The sequence below is a fragment of the Nothoprocta perdicaria genome, unplaced genomic scaffold (assembly GCF_003342845.1).
Source record: "Nothoprocta perdicaria isolate Ctin4 unplaced genomic scaffold, notPer1 scaffold_42, whole genome shotgun sequence".
Taxonomy (NCBI): Eukaryota; Metazoa; Chordata; class Aves; order Tinamiformes; family Tinamidae; genus Nothoprocta; species Nothoprocta perdicaria.
Genome location: NW_020455666.1, coordinates 2,420,218 through 2,440,508, shown reverse-complemented (window position 1 = coordinate 2,440,508; position 20,291 = coordinate 2,420,218). Strand labels below are relative to the sequence as shown.

The 20,291-nt window shown below is 36.3% G+C and overlaps 2 protein-coding genes across 2 annotated transcripts in view; one reads left to right on the top strand and one right to left on the bottom strand.

Moving 5' to 3' along the window:
- The window catches only part of SYN2 (synapsin II), a 120,978-nt gene that overhangs the window by 43,768 nt on the left and 56,919 nt on the right, over positions 1-20,291 (bottom strand). The window lies entirely within an intron of this gene.
- TIMP4 (TIMP metallopeptidase inhibitor 4) lies at positions 5,103-19,680 on the top strand. Its single transcript, XM_026045990.1, has 5 exons — positions 5,103-5,488; positions 14,197-14,294; positions 17,387-17,501; positions 17,998-18,122; positions 18,292-19,680. The coding sequence occupies exons 1-5, from the start codon at positions 5,362-5,364 to the stop codon at positions 18,487-18,489; spliced, it is 663 nt and encodes a 220-aa protein (XP_025901775.1). The 5' UTR covers positions 5,103-5,361; the 3' UTR covers positions 18,490-19,680.

The window sequence follows — 20,291 nt, the reverse complement described above, 5'->3', positions numbered from 1 at the left end:
TTYCAGGCATTTTCAGAAGTTTATGCGTTTGCATAGTTTATGAAGTTGGTGAGTTTCAGAGTTTACAAATTACTACCGTGTCACCCAGTTATACTGCCGCTTTAACTATGTTAAGATGAATCCTATAAAATTGAGATTTATACATTAAATACTAAAATGTTAGTAAATTCTTCTGAAATTAAAGTATTTTCAAAGAGTGTTTATAGCTACATATATTTTGCAGGTAGCCCTAATCCTTGTAAATGTAATTTAAATTGTTATAGTTAAGATATATCATAAAATGTAACCATATCCTATATAAAAATAAAACTAAGCAAAGGTCATCTACTAAAAAACTAAAAAAAAAAGAAAAGGAGAGAACAGACATTTTGGAAGGTGGTATTCACATTGGCTTCAATGCTGACTAGAAAAGCCACAATATGGGGCAGGGGGAAGAAAGCAAAAAAAAAAAGAACCAGTACATACACATACACACAAAAAAGATTTCATAAACATGACTTACCTCAGACTCAGTGTTTAAATATTTATCTTTCCAAAAATCCCCAAGAAAAGTTCATTTAACCACTCCAGTTCCATATAATTTATTTGTGGACTATGCATCAGACCATCTAATTTTGCCCAGCTTACTTTGGGAAAGGGAAACTAAAAGTGAAATAAGGAAGGTGGCTTTTTATTCATTTTCTTCCTTCCCAGAAGCAGGCAGGAAGAGCCCTGAATCAATAAACAAGCCTCTTCTTGGTGGCCTTTCTCTGCTCTCTTTGGTTTTAAGAAAATACAGTGCAAGACGGGAGCTGGGGGTGGCAGGGTGCAGGAGCATTCGCTTTCCAGCAGAGGTAGCTCCACAGACTGCACGTCTCTAAGCAGGAACTTAGGCTCTTCTTATTCTCAACAAGGAGCAGTTCAGCAACACGGAGCCCCATTTCCCCCTGATTTTGCATATTGGGAGAACAAAGTAGATGTTGTATCCCCTCTGCACGGAGGAACTTTTTTTTGTCCGTCAGACACAAGTTGCAAGCCCAGGGAAAGTCCAAAATGGTTGTAGTATCCAGTGGCAAGAAATACGGGCACAAAAGAAAGCTAAAGGTCGAGGGCAGGAAAAAAGCCTGAATTTGACTACTTGGCAAGGTCAAAGAGAAACCAGAGTTTTGCTGTGATGCCTTGATTCAAAACAGGGGTTTATAATCAGCTGCATGTCTGAAACCTCTGGGTTCAGAGGACTATTAAAACAAGCAAGTGTGATACAGATGGGACCCTGGGAATGCAGGCCCTCTCAAGGGCAGAGATGCAACACTGGCTCCCAGGGCCACTCACATCACTTACATGAATGCGGCACTACCTATTAACCTGAACCAAGAATCCAATCAAAAACATGTTTGTTTCCATAAATACTATTCAAGAAAGAAGCTATCTAAATCAATATATAAGTGACATAGCAACGCAATCGTAGAAAAGTCTTCTTTTTTTCTTACACTTTTAATATCTGTACAGTGTGAGAACAGAAATCACCACAAACAAAAAAMCAGTTAGTATAATGGCAGCAAATCAGAACAGTTCCAACAAATCTGTAATAGAAATTTTTGAAAATAAAAACCTTTGCAGATGCAAGTTGTATCTTGATTCTGGTTTCTCACAATCATTCCATGAAAATAATTGGCAAAATTTGAAAAGTGCTGCTTCTAAAACAAGACACTTTATCATCAAATACTGTGACCAAATTGCTGTGACCACATAGTTTATAGGTTTTTTATTATGGTATTTAGGAAGTGAGAACTAAATTCCTTTCCTTCCTTTCCTTATTTTATTATTATATAATATAATTATATTATTTATATTATTTATTATTATTATAATAAAGGAATTATTTCTTTCCTTAATTTCCATTCCTTCTGAAATAGGCTATAGCACTTACAAAAGTACTGTTTTTTAAAATCCATGAACRGCTCATATGTTTTGTGAAACACTACTTTAAGTTTGAATTTTCTAGACAATTATTCAATTTTTGTATGGAATGTATACTAAAGCCATACCAGACAAACTGAAAGCAGTTTTTAGGAAAAATAAACACAACACAAAATGAATACTAGAGAGAACACCAGAACATGTGGTAAAGCATCCAAGAAGCAACAGATAGAGTATTACTGCAGAGAATCCTGCCTGCAATCATTCTAAAATATAATTCATTATAGAGAGAAAACAATAGGAGTAGATGGAAAAAAAACATACGCTGCAAGCTGTCAGGAGCTAAGGTACACAGAACAAGCTGCCATCTGAAAGGAAGAGCCATCTCTCTGCTGCACCTCCTTATTCTCTCCCTTATTACCAGTGTGACTCTGGAAAAGCCCTGTGGGCAACTTGCAAGCCCTCGACCTAGCTCAAGATATCAAATTCAATGCTGCTCAAAGAAATTCTCATGATCAGTGCCATACAACCCGCACAGCACAGCCTCATAACAAAAGCTAAGAGGTACAGAGAAGAAGAGCTGGTCAGCAAGAGTCAGTGCTGCTGGAGGAGTATCCTGTCAATATTCTGAGCAGAGATGGAAGAGAAGGCAGAAGAGGGGATGGATAGATGGGAAAATGGGGGAAGTGAAGCGACAACGTGGCCTCTCCCAGTGCCAGCTCTGACGTTAATCCCACACCATTCATGCCACCCTTCCCCCAAAGAAGAGAGAAGATACTGGAAAGACAGGGTGACTTGGCTCTGGAGTTCAAACAAAGCAATGGTCACTACGCACGAGTCTGTGCACCTGTAACGTTTAATAGCAGCACATCTAGGTGTTTTTTTTTTTTCTCTCATGCAGGTCTCTGGGGTGCATTAGTAGAAAAAGAAAGCATGATTATAATTAATGACCATTTATTTCTTCCAGAAGGTTAAAATCATGTATGAAAAACTAATAAGAAACACAGCAACCAGCAAGCAAAAATGGCTCCTTTAGAAATACAGGAAATCATGTGCAAAGTTAGAGATGCCACTGAAGAGACATGCAGCTGATTATAAACCTGACTGTAGCCAGCTTTCCTGCCCTCTTTCTGTACTGTATCCAATTGTAAATATAACTAATTATATTCCTCTTCATTTTTTTTGTATTTTACTGGAAAACAGAAATGAGTGGATACTGGATAATTTAACTGGAGAGAAATGAGAAAGTGCCAGTGTCAATAACGAATTGAGGGTCTTGGGGGCCATGTCCTTTGATAAATGAAGTTTTCTATTTCTCATTTGTATTAGAGTATTTTCAGGGAGTGGGTGCTATTTAATGCTGCTACTCTTCAAATTTCATTAGAATTGTGTCATAATTTGCCATGATATCATGGTTTACTTACCAAACCAAAGGAAACTCCGTATTATAAAAAGTATAGTATAGTGAAAGAGGCTTATATTGTAAGACAACCTATACAAATAGTAAAAAAGATRGAGTATTTGTTTTACTTTAGTTTGCACATAATTAAAAACTGTTGGCTACTGTTTCTATTATATTAAGATATAAGATTATGCTGTTTAAAAATATAGCAAGGAATATTTCTATGTCCTTTTGGACTAATAAGCTTTATATTTTACAGTATCAAAATCTCGACTGTAAGGAAAAACTATTGATAAGCTTTAGAGTTTCTTTTAAATTCTCTAAACTTAGTTTTCTTGATACAATGAAAAAGAACAACAATACACAGTATAAGAATGCACAGCTTCAAGCTAGGAACTAGYGATACTGTTCAGAGCCAACAAGCATGCAAAACCAGGCTGATATCAGTAGGAGCTGCAGGCAATACTTGGCTTCTCTGATAACTGAGTTTAAAACCCACTTTCTAGCCTTTATGAGAGGATGTTCCCAAGGCCACAGTTTTTGAGACGTATTATGATGCCTTTCAAGCACCAGGATGTAAACAGTTCCCAATCACAAATGTTTTTTTGAATCATGTTTTTACCCCCTTTTAAATTACATTTGGACTTAAAGCACGTAAGGTATTTAGAAGCAGCGCTGATACCCCCAATAGCCATAGTATAACACGGTAAGATGATAATACTGCAACTACCTGCAATACTATTTAGTTTAGCTACTTTAGTCACATCTATTATATTGGCTACAGAAAAACAAGTTATTTGAGGAAGAAACTATTTTTTTCCATACTTCATAATTATTGCGAAATACTTAGTGACATTGTTTAAAAGGCATCCACTCCCAAAAGACCAGAAGAAAACTTTATTTTGAAGACCTGTCCCTCTCCCAACTGTTAATTTATTAGTAGACTGCTGTGCAATGGTATGGCCAGCCACAAGGGTTGGCCTCCCTCTCTGAAAACATGGGGGCTCCAAGCGCATTGAGCCAAGCATTGATATTGGCCTGTAACAGTTCATTAAGATGGTACCATGAAGTAGTAAGAGAGAAACCTACCAGAACTTAGGTTGGCTTGTGTGACAGCGCAGATGCAGGTCAAAGCCCCATCTCCAAGCAGCAAGGCCCTGGACTGCCACACTGCCAGGTATGCACGTTTGGCTGCTTTGTTTTCCATTGTTCCATGCTGGGCTTCAGAAACCTTCTAGCTACAAGTTTAGGTTATTTTTAACTATTAGTGCTAAACTCCTCATTCCATCAGGAAGGGGAGAAAAAGAAAAGTTGCTGTTTAATTCTCAAGTTTTCTAATTTCAAATGATATCTATGATAAAACAGTAAAAAAAACAGCTTTTCAGTTTTTATTTTTAATTCCTTATTCCTGATAATTCCTAATTGCTCAAGGCTCACAAATAGAGCACTGAAACATTTCCTTTGCATAAATGAAGTTCTGTGCAGCCTGCATGCAGGGCCATCATTTCAAAACATGCACATAAATGCAGAGACTTCAAATTAAAAGAAATTTAAAAAGGTCAGTTTTGCTTACTTGCCTTAAATGCATAATGTTTTTAATTCAGACTTTTTAATTCGAAATGGAAGAGAAAGATAAAAACTCTGCTCTGCTGAAGATAAAAGTCAGCTTTAGACACTTGCAAAAGATGCTTTTGTAAAGGCTTTTGATCATTAATAGCTTATACTGACTCCTAAGAGCAACATCTCCGTGCTTACTATGGGTACATGGGTACCTCTGCTGGTACAGTAATTTTCACCAATGCTGTGCTTTTTCCTTAAAGGGAGGCGGAGTTAGGAGGTAGTCTCAGGGCCATAAATAAGAGGGTCTTATATCAGGGAAATTAGACGTCAGTCAACATAAGCCTATACTCAGGGTGAGCGTTAGAGGGCTTTTCTAAGCCATCTAAGACTGCTGAAATTGAGGCACCCACAAGAGGAATTAGAGTTATTTGGGAGTTGAGATCCAAAAGCAGGAGCACTGCGGCAGCGGCTTCTCTCGGCAGAGGGACTAGCAGGGCAGCATGAAGCGTGCACCGGGTGCGTTGCTGCTTGCGGCACTGCTGCTCGCAAGCCAGGCACCGCAGCGGGCCGGGGCGTGCAGCTGCGCCCCTGCCCACCCGCAGCAGCTCATCTGCGACTCGGCTCTAGGTGAGTGCCAGCAGCGYTGCGACGCTCAGGCGGGTTCAGCTTGCTGCTCATGGAGCTTCTGCGCGGCTGCACGGGAATATGTTTAGCCCTCAGAATTCTGAAAGAAAATGACCACAAACTGTCCTTTGAGAAAGGGGGCTATGGAAAAAATATTAGCAGCAGCTGTTCTGGTTCTTGCTTTTCCAGAAGACTATGTGGTTTACATATTGTTGAAACTGCTTTTCTTTTTAATAGGGACATCTTATGTATCAGCTTCTAACTTAGAGTAAGTAGGGAAAAATATCTGCACTTTCAAAGGGCTTGTTAGCAACATCTCTAGTTGTTAAAGCAAGATCTTATCTAAATATGTATATGCTATGTATGAATTCTGTATATAGGTATTTGTGACACAGCTGGTTGTAGCACAGAACTCTGGATAAACAAGTAACAAAACCCTCCATGATAATACACTGGAAGACTAGACCTTTGTTCTGCTACACTGCAATGTCTTTACATCTGCTTTTTGTTGGTTTTTTTTGGAAAATACTCAAGCAAGAATCTGTAAAGACACTGATTTTCTATTGGTAAACTAGCAATGGAGTTTCTGTGTAAATGGAGCTTTCCAGGACAACTCTGTTTCCTGATATTTGATCAATCTCGCAGTTGTAAGTTGTTTCTGTAAGCACCACTTACACAAACTAAAGATCTCAAAAATTGGACCGCATAAGTATAGAAACTGTGATGCTCTCTAGTCTTTTGATTTCATTTTTGATTTCAAGCTGAGGCTGGTTAGCTTCCACATAGTGTGAACAGTAAATGTAGAACATGAGTTTCCAAAGCATTACAAAATTAGCATCTCTATGGGGAAAAGCAATACCTTCTGCATACTGATTAATTGCTTTTATATCCTGACAGAAAATCTTTGTAGCCATAACAAACTCTAAGCTCTGTTTGTGGCCATCAGTTAAATTGTTTTTTAATCTGGCTGTGTTAGGCCTTTTTTTTTTTTTCCTTTAAAGTTATCTACACCAAGCATTACAAACATGGGCCTATTTGAGGTGGGAAACAGAAGTAGTGCTTTCAAAAGCTTAAACACATGTTTAACTATATTAGTCTGATGCATTCCTAAATATAATAAAGTAAAAGTCTTTCAAAAACAAACTTCAAGAAATTCTTCCAAATAGCTTTCCAACCAAGAGGAAACTCAAGCTACTCATTATGACCATATTGCTTAGGGATGGCATTCTGGCCATTCTTTTTAAGGCAAGTTTTCTTAGACACATTTTACATATGGTAAATATATACTATTTTTAAAATTTCTAGTTAAATTCTGAAGATGGTAGAATGAAAGATTTGGAAAGAATATTTGAACCCAGTGCTCAAACATTCTCTTACATAAATATTCACATTTAAGTAAATTGAATCCTTTGACTAAGGAATGTTTATATCAAAGAATTGTTTAGTATTTATCATTTTAGAAAAGCATTTTTACATGTTACATAAAATGACAGATCTGTAGATTCTCACCTACACTAGATGTACAACTTTAAGCATTTTTGGATTAATTCATTAATTCATTTTAGACACAATATCTTGTCCACAAACAGCAAAATACCTCTGAAGGAGCTAGAGAAGACCAATGGACTGTTTGCTCAGCATAAAAGAAAACTCCACTAATCAGGCTAGCAAAGGCAAATCCCCCATCCCTGATGCCAACAGTTACTTCATTCCTGTTACTGAAGTGACATATCTGTGGGTTGGGGCTGCTCTTGGGTTTGGGGCAGAATAAAACTGGCATCCTGCTGYATCACACAGCTCGACGGCAACAAGGGCTCTGCAGCTCTGGTGCAGGTTTAGCAAGGCAGCTTTGAAGCCATACACATATCCTTCCAGATCATGCTCTCCAGGATCGCATGCAGTAGCACACCCCAAACTTCTGCTGTTAGTATCACCATGCTCAAGTTTTTAAGATTTAAGAAGATTAAATTGAAGACTGTACTTTAACTTACACATCTTTGTACTTCCAAAATATTGATAAACAAAGGAAGTGCCAGCTCCCCATCAACCAGAACCTATGGGARCTGAATGTTAGTCCAGCTCTTCTTGCTCAGAATTTTTCCAATTATTTTTACATACATACATCTCCGTACGTCTTCATACTTCAGCTGACAGGGAAAGAGAGATCTGGTCCCACAAGGTGCTGGCTAAAAAAACTACAAATGAGTGAAGAGCTCTGCAGAGCTTACAGGGCTGCACATCCAGGAAGGAGCACTGGCTGGGTAATCTTCCTACCTAGCCTTCTAGCCTTAAAGGAGTGTGATTTTATTGAAGGAAGGAAGGAGAAGGGAGGGAAAAAAAATGAATCGTTCTCAAAAAGGTCAGGGGGTTAAATTTCTGTTCCAAGAGAGGCAGATCCTCATGAGGAAGCCCCTACCACCASCAAGGTAAACATCTGCCAAGAGAAAAGGAAGATGCATTCTGACGAGCACTTCTGCACCTCAGGAGAAGTTCTTTTTAAGAGGACTTCTGCCTAACATGGAAGTAATTAAAAAGTAATGCCATATAACACATTAGTATTTATCAGGATCAAAAAAATGTCTTATGGCTGCCTTTTTTAACATACAATGAAAAAATATTAACACTGGACATGGAGATAACTAACCAGTCCTGAGCACAAATAAATATTATAATTTTATAGTTTTTGAGAAGAGTTCTATGGCTTTGGAGAAAAGTGGGACACCACTTTTCCATATAATGGGAGCCTCACAGCTGGAGCTGCTCATTATCTAATTCTAAGAATTGTGAGCTTAATTATAGACCTAAAGAATGTGCTGGACCTTCTCCCCTCTCTGCGAAAGTGCATACACAACCAGGAGAAGCAGAGCATCTAAGTATCTAATGCTCTAAGCAGAGCATTTTAGAAGTGTTAAGAATACGAATTTGTGAACATATTTGTATTAGTGTCATTGAAAGTTCATGTTGCCATAATATTTTCAGAGGCCTGATAACATTAACCAATAAATCACAAAAAAACAGCTAGAAATTATATAATCATCTCAAGAGAACATCTTATCTCAGAAAATCTTGTTGGTGCATTGCTGAATTTACTTTTTGGGAGTAGAACCTATCAATTTAAGTAAGATCCGTAAATAAAACCTGAGGACATTCTGGGGTTAAGACACAAGTGAGCATTTTGAGGACTTAAAAATCCATCTTAGTTTGTTCTCTAACTTTTCAATTCTGAATATAAGATTTTAATTGCATTTCCACTAACATGCAACTCCAGAAATAATATCCCAACTTSTGTAAATATTGTACTGCATAACTTGGCAATTTGAGCATGAAAATGAGGCTCAGTGTGGAAAAAATGCAATCATTCTCTTTGCTCCTTGAACTTTTTCATAGCATTAATCCCAACAGCTTGAAGGTTGTAGCTGTAAAATGAGGTRGCATCATGAAAGAGTGAACAGTGCGACACAGCTTAAGAAACTTAAGTCTGTTGAACCTAACACAGCTGTAAGAATATGGTTGCTAACCAAAAAAATTTTAGCTTTTATGGAAAAAGAGCTGAGTATTCTGTAATAAATGAAACAGAAATTTATGTAGTCCACTACTTTAAAATTAACTGAATATCACTGACTCATTACTGAGTAGGCCATAAATGCAGAATAAGCAAATTTACCTAAAGTATTATCTTAAAAGTACGTATTATAGTGCTAAAACTAAAAGTCATCATTTCAAACACTTCTACACACAGTGTACAAACGAAAATGCAAGCTTAGGAAGAAAAGATTAAATATAAAACATGGAACATCAAAGACTGCCAAACACTTAATCCTATTAACCTACCACCTTTAATCCCTAGTGCTCTCATTAAAGTGTAGTGTCTCGATGCTGTGGAGATTGTCCTGCTTCATGGTGGAGGAAGGGGTTTTGCAGCCCTAAATGGACATCTACAATAACATGATGTTGTTCTACTGACGTTAGGATATAAAGAGAGCATTATTCTTCAGTTGAAATTAGACAGATGTTGATTACTAGTCAAATGATGTGGTATTTGAGGCTTGTGAAGTAGAGAAATATTTCTGGTAACATGAGTAGCAGCTGTAAAAACACTGCAGAAAAATAAAACCAACTTTGAACAACACTGGAAAATCATGCTATTTCTGTAACATTTAAGTTAAAAGTATATCACATATCTGTTAGAAAAAATGGTCATCTCTTCCATCTGAAGCCAATAAAAAATAGATACTAAAAACCTCACTCACATAGTTTTAATGTATCCTTTTTTTAAAAAAATGCATCATGTTTTTTTAACAAGGAAGTCCAACTCAAACAACTCTTCCAGCGCAAAAAAGTTCTGCAGCCCAAGCCAAAAGCACAGACAGTCACAACATTACAACCCACCTGGAAAGACCTAGTGGGCCTGGGAAAACAGCTTTCTGAAAGCCTTACCTGAAAATGCATTTTAGATGCAGACTAGCACAAAGAAGTATTTTTTTTTCCAATGAGACTGACAGTATCAGTAAGTTGTCAATAAAGGTGTTCTGTCCAAGCGTGTGGGAATCAGCTTCAGTCTCCCATAAACACTATGCAATGATTTTGATAAAATGGACCAATTTTCATTCAGGACAATGTTCTGCCTGTCTCCCCAGGGATTTAGRTTTTTGGGAAAAAAGACTAAATCATATTTCATATTTTTCCAAAAAAAATGAACACTATTAAACTAGTTCTCAGAAGTGATGATGGCCAGCATATTTTGATAAAAAATAATGAGAAGAGTGTATTTTGATATAAGTTATCTTTTGCTGACTTGAAGGGACCGATGTAGAGAAATAACAGCCATCAAATAACAAGAGACAAAGAGTGGATAGACAGAATAGAAAGGTATCTATTTTGTACTGAAAAGAATCTCAACAGCACCAGTGCAAGTTTTTTCTCTAAAGAAAAATGATTACAGTAATGAACAGAATGTTAAGCCCTTTTGGTGTTATTTGTTTGGTTATTCAGAATAACCAAATTCTTAAAGATCACAAAAAACAGGTGAACTGTGAAAGCATAAGTTGTGTAAAATTTCCATAAAGGATGCTTATTATAGATTCACCTGCTGTTGGTTAAACACCAAATGGCTGAAGCCATCTATGGTTCTGTAACTTATCTTTTTTCTTTTCATGTCGACTTGCTTTTTTCATCTCAAGCGTTTTTGTAGCAAAGCTGATTCTAACTAGAATTTATATGATATGAAGTACATTTTCCTTTGATATATTTTCAAAATGAAGGTTACACCTTAGTCATGTATCTACTCAGATAGTTACCTCTTAGTCTAAGTTTAGTCCAAACTTAAGTGAACTGTCCATGGACCTCAGAACACTTTGCTTGGCTAATTAGAAAGGATTTAGCCTGCATTAAAAAAAAAATCAAGCCATCCCAGACTAGACTACCTCTTCCTTCTATTCACCAACCTACCTAATTCTCAAGGAACAGACCTAATTAAATGTTTTGCTCTGAGCTAGACTCTTTAACGAATAACATCCATTTATTACATCATTTAGTGAATAAAAAATCCACTTTGAATAAGTACTGAAATTAGTATTTCAACCTGGATGCATGTCTCATGACAATGATATACAACTCTTAATTCTAAGAAGCATATAAACAGCTCAGTAGGGATAAGAATGGGCAGTATTTACTAGTCTTTACCACTTCACATGTGAGAACAGTGTTGTAGTGTTCATTGATCAATGCTCAGAACAGAGTAATAGAGGTTGGAAGGAACCTCCAGAAGTCTAGTCCCATCTTGATCAAAACAGGTCCAGCCAGACCAAGTTGCTTAAGGCATCTTCCAGTTGAACCTGGACCATCTCCAGGAATGGATATTCCACAAATTCTCTAAATTATCTGTTCCAATGAGACAAAATTGGTTAATTGAAGTTATTCAGAAAAACAAATTCGGATTCAGACTTTGGAAAGGAATATTTTTTTCTGGGACRCAGCAGGGGAATAAACAATTAGAAGCACTATAGGAATGGCTGAAATGCACTTAATTTTCAAGGAAAAAAGAACAAAAATATTCTTAACACTCCTCTAACAGTAAATGCGCTGCAATTGCCAAGTTGATTTGCTAAATCAAGTGTTATCCACAGCAACATGCTATGACACTAATGAGTAGTTACACAGATGCCTAGCATAGGATTGGAAGCAAATAACTTCCAGTGTGATTGTGTTGAGGTTTGACTGTTTCCATTTGGCTCTTGGTCATCATTCTTTTCATTTCAGTTACCTGAGAAAACCTTCAGCAATGAAGAAAAATTTTAATTACATATACATATTCTTATATTAGCATAAAATAAATAATAATTTAATGGTACCATGAATCAAAATACACAGCTTACAAACCATGCAATGCTGTTGAAAGGCTATATTTTACTACTGAAATGTTAGAGAACAACAGTTTTTCAAAATACATCATAGGTTTTACAATTAAAGAATGAATTCGAGACAGGCAATTATTGACCTTAGAATATGAAGGCAATACATATATATTTTATAGATGCAAACTCCTTGTAAGGAATCAGTAACTGTCTGATAGGTTGAATGACACTATTACACTAAATAGCCTGGGGCTATTCTCAGCCCAAGCAAGCAGCCGCCAAGCCTGCAAGCTTGAAACCATTTTGAAATTTTGAAAAGAAATGTAGACTAGCAGGATTCCTGCCTTATAACCACTCTCTGAACCATGAGTGAAGAGATGGAGAGGGGTAGGCCCAAAGAATGCTGAAGTCAGGAAGTGTTTGTGRTTAAAAACAGAAGCAACCACATGAATAAGATTAAGAGACAGCTAGATGGCCTTGATGTAAAAAAAAAAATCTGAAAATCAGAAAATAAAGACTAAGGACTAAAAAGATTTATGTGCATCAACATTTTAAAGAAAACAAAAAAGTAAAACCTGAATAGCTAAAGATCTAAATATTTAACAGAAAAAGTCTAGTCATAAAAACCCTGAAAATTGACTTTCTTCCACCATCTGGAAGCTTTCTATTAAACAAACAAATGAAGCTTACACAACACAAAACATTTTCTATTTTTCTCTACACACAGAAAAAAATTCCTCAACAGCAAAAGTCAAAATGTTATCCTTTCAGCCATATAACTCCATGGAGACACTCTGAGTTATTATTAATCATCTGTAATGTTCCCTTTTGAAGTCTTCAAAAGGGACAACACAGTTTAATAAAAAACTGAAATTGAGTAATATTTCAGCATTATACATAAGGGAAATAGCATGTTTAATTGCCCTACATATGTTGGGGTGTTGAATTAGCAGAAAAGATTTCTTGTGTATAAAACCTGTATGAAGAAAATAATGGAGCTAGATCCTGTTAACCCACTCCAATTTTCTATATTGAATAATATTGAATAAATGGGATTTTTTTAAGTATTGATGCAGCAAAGGGAAACAAAACAGAACAAAACATGACTCTAATTTGATCTTTGTAGCAGTATCGTATACACAATCCACAAGACTTTGAAACTGAATAAGACCAAAGCACTTAAGTATTCTTTATTTGTGGGAATAACACACATGTGCATATGATTAAAGAGATGCTGCCACTTACCATCTGAAGAGCAGTTTCATACTTAAGAACTCTTTCCTTTCAATCCAACTCCTAAGTTTAAAACGCTCCCTTAAAATACTTTGAATAGCTTGGCTGGAAGGAACATTGTGCCAAAAAATGTATGGTTTATGCTTTGAAGCTGCAAGCATCTGCATCATATTGATTACTGCATCTAGTTTGTTCTGCTAACAAGTGATAAAATGAAAGTTGCCTGTTACTAGATGAGGCTGACCTCTCCGTGGCTGTAAAAACAATTACAATCTGGGTTTCTCATTTTCCTTTAGCTAGCATGTTTGGAAGCCTATTTATCAAGTAAAAATGCTTTGGTGGGTAAAAGCATAATTTTGATGCCAATGATTTTCCTCTGCATCAGCTTGATTTTTCTTAGTAAGAAGTATAAAAGTATCAGCATGAGTGGTCAAACACTTGAACAGGTGCCCAAGGAGAGTGAAGTCTCCATCCTCAGAAATAATCAGGACTCAGCTGGACATGGCTCTGAGCAACCTGATTCAGATTGATCCTGCTTTGAGGAAAGGGTTGTACTAGACCTTTTGAGGCTCCTTCCAACCATCACACCTGCCCCACATGAATTTTAAAATAACAATTTCTTTGTTATATCTTGCCTGGCATGATCTTTCTGTTTAACTGATAGACTCATGTCATCAATAGGACTTACCCTTTCTTTTGATTATGTCCTTGGACAAAGTATTTACCAAAACTCAGTGGTTACTTAATTCAGATTTCTGGAATGTGAGTTTCAATAGTCATAAGCAACAAGTACCTCAAGAGCTCAGTAGTCTTACTCCAGCTTAGACAGACAATTTAGAGATTACCTTTTGAGCTTTTGGCCCTAAACCCATAATGCCAGAAAATGTCTGAGCAATGGGATATGCATCCATAAAAAAACAGTATTTTTAATCACAGACAACCCAGATGTTTTATTTTCACTAGTTAACATACTTACAGTAACAACTTTAAATTCTAACTTAGCTAAAGAATAAAAAATAATGTTAGAAGTACCAAAAAACTTTAAAGGAAAAATGCAATTTTATCCATTGCTTGAAAGATGGAGTATATGCATACTGTCATTTAAACCTTTTTTTCCTATTACAGTGATTCGTGCAAAAATATCCAGCGAAAAGGTGGTTCCTGCCAGTGATGATCCTCTTGATACCCACAAAATGATCCGGTATGAAATCAAACAAATAAAGGTACATGGAATCACTTAGCTATTTTCAAGTTGAATACTGGTAACTAATGTATATGAGTACAACTAGCTCCAAATCCACCTAGCTCCAAGATTAGACATGAATGAACTAAAAAGAAAACAAAGCTGGAGTGGAAAAGTAAAAAGAAAAAAAAAGAAAAAGAAAAAAAGAAAAGCTGTCCTGACATTCATGAGGTATTTTGTAGCTTGATGATAATTTAGTTCAGAACTGTTTGATGAACACTGCGAAAATATACTTCAGTCTATTAACTATGGTATTCACATTTGCTTACTCTCCTGTCGAATTTTAAAGACCAATGTTAGATTATGATAAAACTAAGAGGATACAAACTTTATAAACAAAGAACAAGTGTTTCCAGTTGAAATAGCAAGGACCTGTGTTCACAAATAAGCAGGAATACTGGCAGAAACAGAAGACCTTTCCTTACAAAAAAAACATGTACAAAAGCTGCTAGGAAAGCAAACTCATAGTAGACACACATAAAACAGAAGTGATTCAAAATCTTACAGAAAGGTCTACTACTACTTTAGCTCTAATAAGGCGAAGTATTTACTAAAGAACTTTTCTTTAGTCTTCTAGAGAAGACATCTTGATGTCTTCTAGAGAAGTTTCAGAAAACATATCCTGATCACATTCAAATCACCATCAAACCCTCAAAAAGATTAGTTACTTGTTCAGGGATAATATATTAAAGTGTTGTTTGCTTTTTTTTTTTGAGTTTTATAAGCAGTTTAATTTCTGATTTTTCATAGAATAAATTCTCTTATATTTACTCAGAATATGCAAGTAAACTATTGTGAATTGTTGTGAATGGATACGTGGCTTTTAAAAAAAAATTCTACAGCTAGTATCAGTTCTTGGAAAGCTGACAGTGATGCATTACCAAGAAAGATGGCAGTTTTTAAATGGACTGTAATCATACTGTATTATGATTACCGGGGAGTTCACATGCCCCAGGTTCTAATTACAAACATTTATGGTAGACAAGAAAACCTCAAAATATTCACAGGAGTAGAATCACACCATTTCTGTGGAAGTTTTATATTACACACATACACCACATATATGTACACACACACCCACACAGCATTTTCAATAATTCAGTTCTTTTCACCTGTTACACCACAACCCCCAAACTCTTTACCAGCTGCCATATTTTACTCAAGCAATAATCATAGTTTCCAATGTTTCTCTAGGCAAACAGCATACAAATACAACTGAAATTCTCCCTCCTCCTATTTGGGCTTTAATTTTGCCTTGCTACCCTGAAAGATTTAGTGAGCAACCTTACAGAAATGCAAATCTTGCATATGGGCACAAAAACATATGGAAAATGTAGTCTGTGCTCTTATTTTCAGCCTATAACCTGGTTCTTCGCTTTGGCATTTCTCCCACATTTTCCATTAAGTGGGAAGCTTAGGAAGTTTCTTAAGCTCAAAAACATCACCAAGAGATCTTCATTTAATTCCACTGAGATTGTGGAAGCAAGTCTGTTAGGACGGGACATACCAGAGAGGTTTATTTTTTAATGAAAGTTTTACACAAAAGATGTTTTCTCTTTCTGTATATGCTTTGGCAAGACACAAAGGGGTCACAATATCTGGGCCTTCCAAGCCACACTACTTCTAGCTGCAACAGAGGCAGATCCTGAGCTTTTGCCCTGACACACAGGTTGCTCAGCTGAGTTGGAAGCCAGATCAGTGCTCACTATCTTTAACAATCACAGAAACAAAATTTCAGAGTTCTGCTCCTTACTCAAGCCAAAACTTTGTATTAGCAGGAAAGCAGGTTCTTTACAAAACACATGCAGCCTGCTGCTGCTTCCTCATTTGGCCATCTTTTTGATAAKGTCTTCCAAATTGGACTGGTAGATTGAGATATCCAGACTACTTTTACCTAATAAATCAATATATTACCCAATACGAATTTACAGATTTTAATCACACATTGCTGCTTTGTATAGGATATCATTTTTGTTTTAGTCTTTTTGCTTGTTTTGTTTTTGCTGGATGTTTGTTTCTTTTACTAAATGTTTTACAATCTAGTATTTTTGGATCAGAAGCCCTGTGACAGCTATTTTGACCTTTTAAAATCCATAACTAAAGGCTTCAGTAAAATCAATATATGACAGCATATTTTCTTGGGCTTGTACTGTTTAAATCTCTTGACAGAAGTTGAGCAATCTGACCATATTGTGCAGTGACTCCAGCTGCAGCAGGGAGAGCCAGCCCCTGGGAGCTTTGCAGTCATCCACAGCTGTCAACACCCAGCCTGATGTTACCATGCAGGGCTGCCTCCATGCTGGGGTTTCAGTTATGTCATATTAGGTGATGACAGCCACTCTGAAGCCCATTAGCTTCTTACAATTCCCTCTCACATTTGGATATAACATGTGTTTTGATTTTTTTTAATGTTTTTCCTTAAGAAAAACAGTCATAGCTGGAAAAGTCACATAGGGAGCAGCCAATCTGAATCCTGCATGGACTTTGATTCTGATCCTCTCCATTTTGGTGCTGCACGCTTTAAATTTGAGAACTGGATCCCATTTTCCAAGAACTGTTTCAAAAGGTCACACTGGGCAGAATTCTGATCAGGATAAGGCAAAAAAACTTGTTTTACAAACAGTATAAGAGCAATGCTCAGTTTCTTTGGATGTTGCCTTTTCTGGCAGTTACGTGCATTTACACTGATCAGAAGAGAGTTAGCTGTATTAATAAAGAGAAATTCTTGCATCTTCAAAGATTCACAAGTGCAGCATCTTGTTTAAGCTAAATGCTGGGTCTGCAGTATTCCTTAATTAGAACAAGCCAGTAGATAATTTCAAATCTTTAAATCAATTAAAATCACTGAAAAAGTGTATTTAATAACTTGTAATTTAAAAAACCCAGACACCTAATTTCCTTATAAGTAATGGACACATTTCATTCCACATACAGATTGGATCTAATGTGGTATTTTCTTCTAAGTTAAGACTGTAAAGAACATTTTTGCAGAGGCACATCATGTAACAGCTGTTTGCAACTAGTTTTCGTTTTACACTACTGATTTATTGTTCATTTTCTGATAATTTTCAGATGTTTAAAGGATTTGAAAAAGTGAAGGATGTCCAATATGTCTATACTCCTTTTGATTCATCACTCTGTGGAGTGAAGCTAGAAGCTAACAACAAAAAACAGTACCTTTTGACAGGTAAAATATAGTAAAACCTACCTATAAAAGCAGAAGCAACTGTTCAGTGTCCAATCAATTGGCTCTGCAAAACGATATGACTATTATAAAACTATGTATTTATTTACAGTCTACATGGACAAACAAAATGGAAAGTACAAATTATATAAAAGTTGTAATTATACTTTGATCTCCTGCTTTCCATCATTCATCAGCAGATCTAAGTTTTAAAGGAACTGTAATGTAACTATATCATTAGTAAATAATTATGCCATTTTTATTAACTCTAAATCAAGACTACCAGTTTTCCTATTAATGCAAATTTTTTTAATGAGACTACGCATGCCTACCTCTATACAAATGTGTAAACACAGACTATTCTACAGAGCCCAGGAGCCCTGGTTTAACATACTGGGGCTTTTTTGTTATATTATTATTATTAAAACAACCTTTCAGTTTAATTCAATCCTCAGAAAACTTTCATTTGTTTGCCTTATTTTTATTTTCCATGCTGCAGGACAAATTTTAAGTGATGGTAAAGTCCTTATCCATTTATGCAACTACATTGAACCATGGGATGATTTATCCTTGTCTCAAAAGAAGAGCCTCAATCAGAGATATCAAATGGGCTGTGGCTGCAAAGTAAGTAGTGTGTGAAACAGAGCCTAACAGGGAGCTAGCCTTAAAGGAAATGGCAATGTTCGCTGATCGGTTCTGTTTTCTTATACACAAAATATTACATAATTTGTGAATAAACTTAATTTTAAAGAAAGCTTCAATTAACTTATATCATGTACTCTTCCCCATTTAGATCACCACCTGCTACATGGTGCCCTGCTCAATCAGCACACCGAACGAGTGCCTCTGGACAGACTGGCTCATAGAAAGAAAGCTGTATGGGCACCAGGCCAAGCACTATGCCTGCATCAAGCGAAGCGATGGCACCTGCAGCTGGTACCGAGGTGGTCCACCTCCAGAGAAAGAGTTTATTGATATCAGCGAACCTTAAAACAATCACTTCCTAAAAGCCTCGGCGCCTAATTCCACCAAGCCCTGCACGCTCACAGCTTCGAACTGCCACTGTCTAATGTATCTGTTGCTTAGAAACAAAAACATATCGTCCTGCACAGCTCAAGTACAGAGTTTGTGGAACTGGCACTAAGGCAAGAAGAACAAATCTCCTGGAGGTAGCTACTCTAAAGTTATGCTCTGTACAGAGAGGCTTACACTGAGAATGCTCCTCTCTGCTCCTTGCAGCATAACTTCCTTTTTTTTTTTTCCCTTTTTTACCAGCTTCAACTTARAAGAACAAGAGAATTGTCAATTTCATCCTCTATTTCAGCTACCCRACAGATTAAGAGAGCCCCAGGTTGTATTCCGCATCTTTCTCATGAAAAATGTTTCATAGAACTATTTTTTCTGTATGAAAGTCTTTGATATGAAAGAATTATTGTACAGTGTATATGTAAAGTATTATAACATTGTGCTATAAAATGATTCAAAGATCCTTTTTTTTCCGTATCTGTTGAAACATGCTAAACACTTTTGTGATTAAAAAAGATAAAAACACTATGTTGCTTATTTTGTATGCTACTTAGGTCATAGCTTTGTCTGCAGTCATAACTTTCATGATAATTAAAACACCTCCTGCACAATGAAAAGCATCTCATCCAATTCATGGCTCCCGTGGAGTAGCCTATAGTCTAGAATGGCTTATGCTCTGTGTAGCATCAGTACAAACAATGTCACCCTAAAACAGCTGGTATTCATAGGAACCATGTCTCTTCTTCACTGCAGTAGTGGTGCTTAGTTGTAACTCACCAACACAGATTGGAGACTAGGACATTCTATTTCAGGACATGCTTCAGCTTTAAAAATTTAAGTAAAAATGTATACAATAGTTATTAAACAACGTATATGGAAAGTGCTTTCTAAAAAAGCTCCCAAATATTTGATCATATTGAATATGTTAAATTTACATTAATCATTTTTCACCCATGAAAGCACATTGTATTACACTGCAATTAATTTGGTAACTCATGAACCTACACTATACCAGAAAAGCATTGCATCAYATTTTGTCTTTCAGTTTCAGTGTCTTACGTTTATGAAACTTATTGCAGTTGCAATGCAATATGGAGATTTTCTTGTTTGCAGTCTACTGCTGGACTGAAATCCAAACATGTTTGAAATAGCAGTTTGCAGTTGATTTGGCAGACCTTCCACAGGGCCACACTGAAATATTAAATTTTTGGCCAACATTTTTACGCTATTTTCTTTGTTTCTATATGCTGCTACTTAGCAATACATAAAAAGAGATGCTGTTTCAACAAAATAGTGAACAACAACCAATAAAATGAGATAGAACAATTAACTTTGTACAAGAAATTACAAACCAGCTTTGATCTTAGCCATTCCTAGGAACGCAGAATGATATAAGACTTATGAACATTTGAAAAACAATATTGCAAGACATGAGATGTGGTTCTATTTCTCCAAGTGATATGAATTAAAAAACAGAGCATGAAACACTTATTTTGCATTAAAAAACCCTGTACATTTTCCTGGCAAATTCATCAATAAAAAGCTCTCCCATTTTGAAAATATTGTACTGTTCAGGATGATACTTTAATCTGCTGCTCTGCATCAGTACCATTCTCCTTTGGCTCTGCAAAACTTCAGTCTAGCAAGCATACTAAATGGGTAACTCTGGTGAAAGCTCTTTTTATAAGTGCCATATGTCAAAAAAGAGGAAAAATCTGTAAGTTAATTCCAAAGTAGTCAGAGCAATGGAAACAGCCATCCTATCAC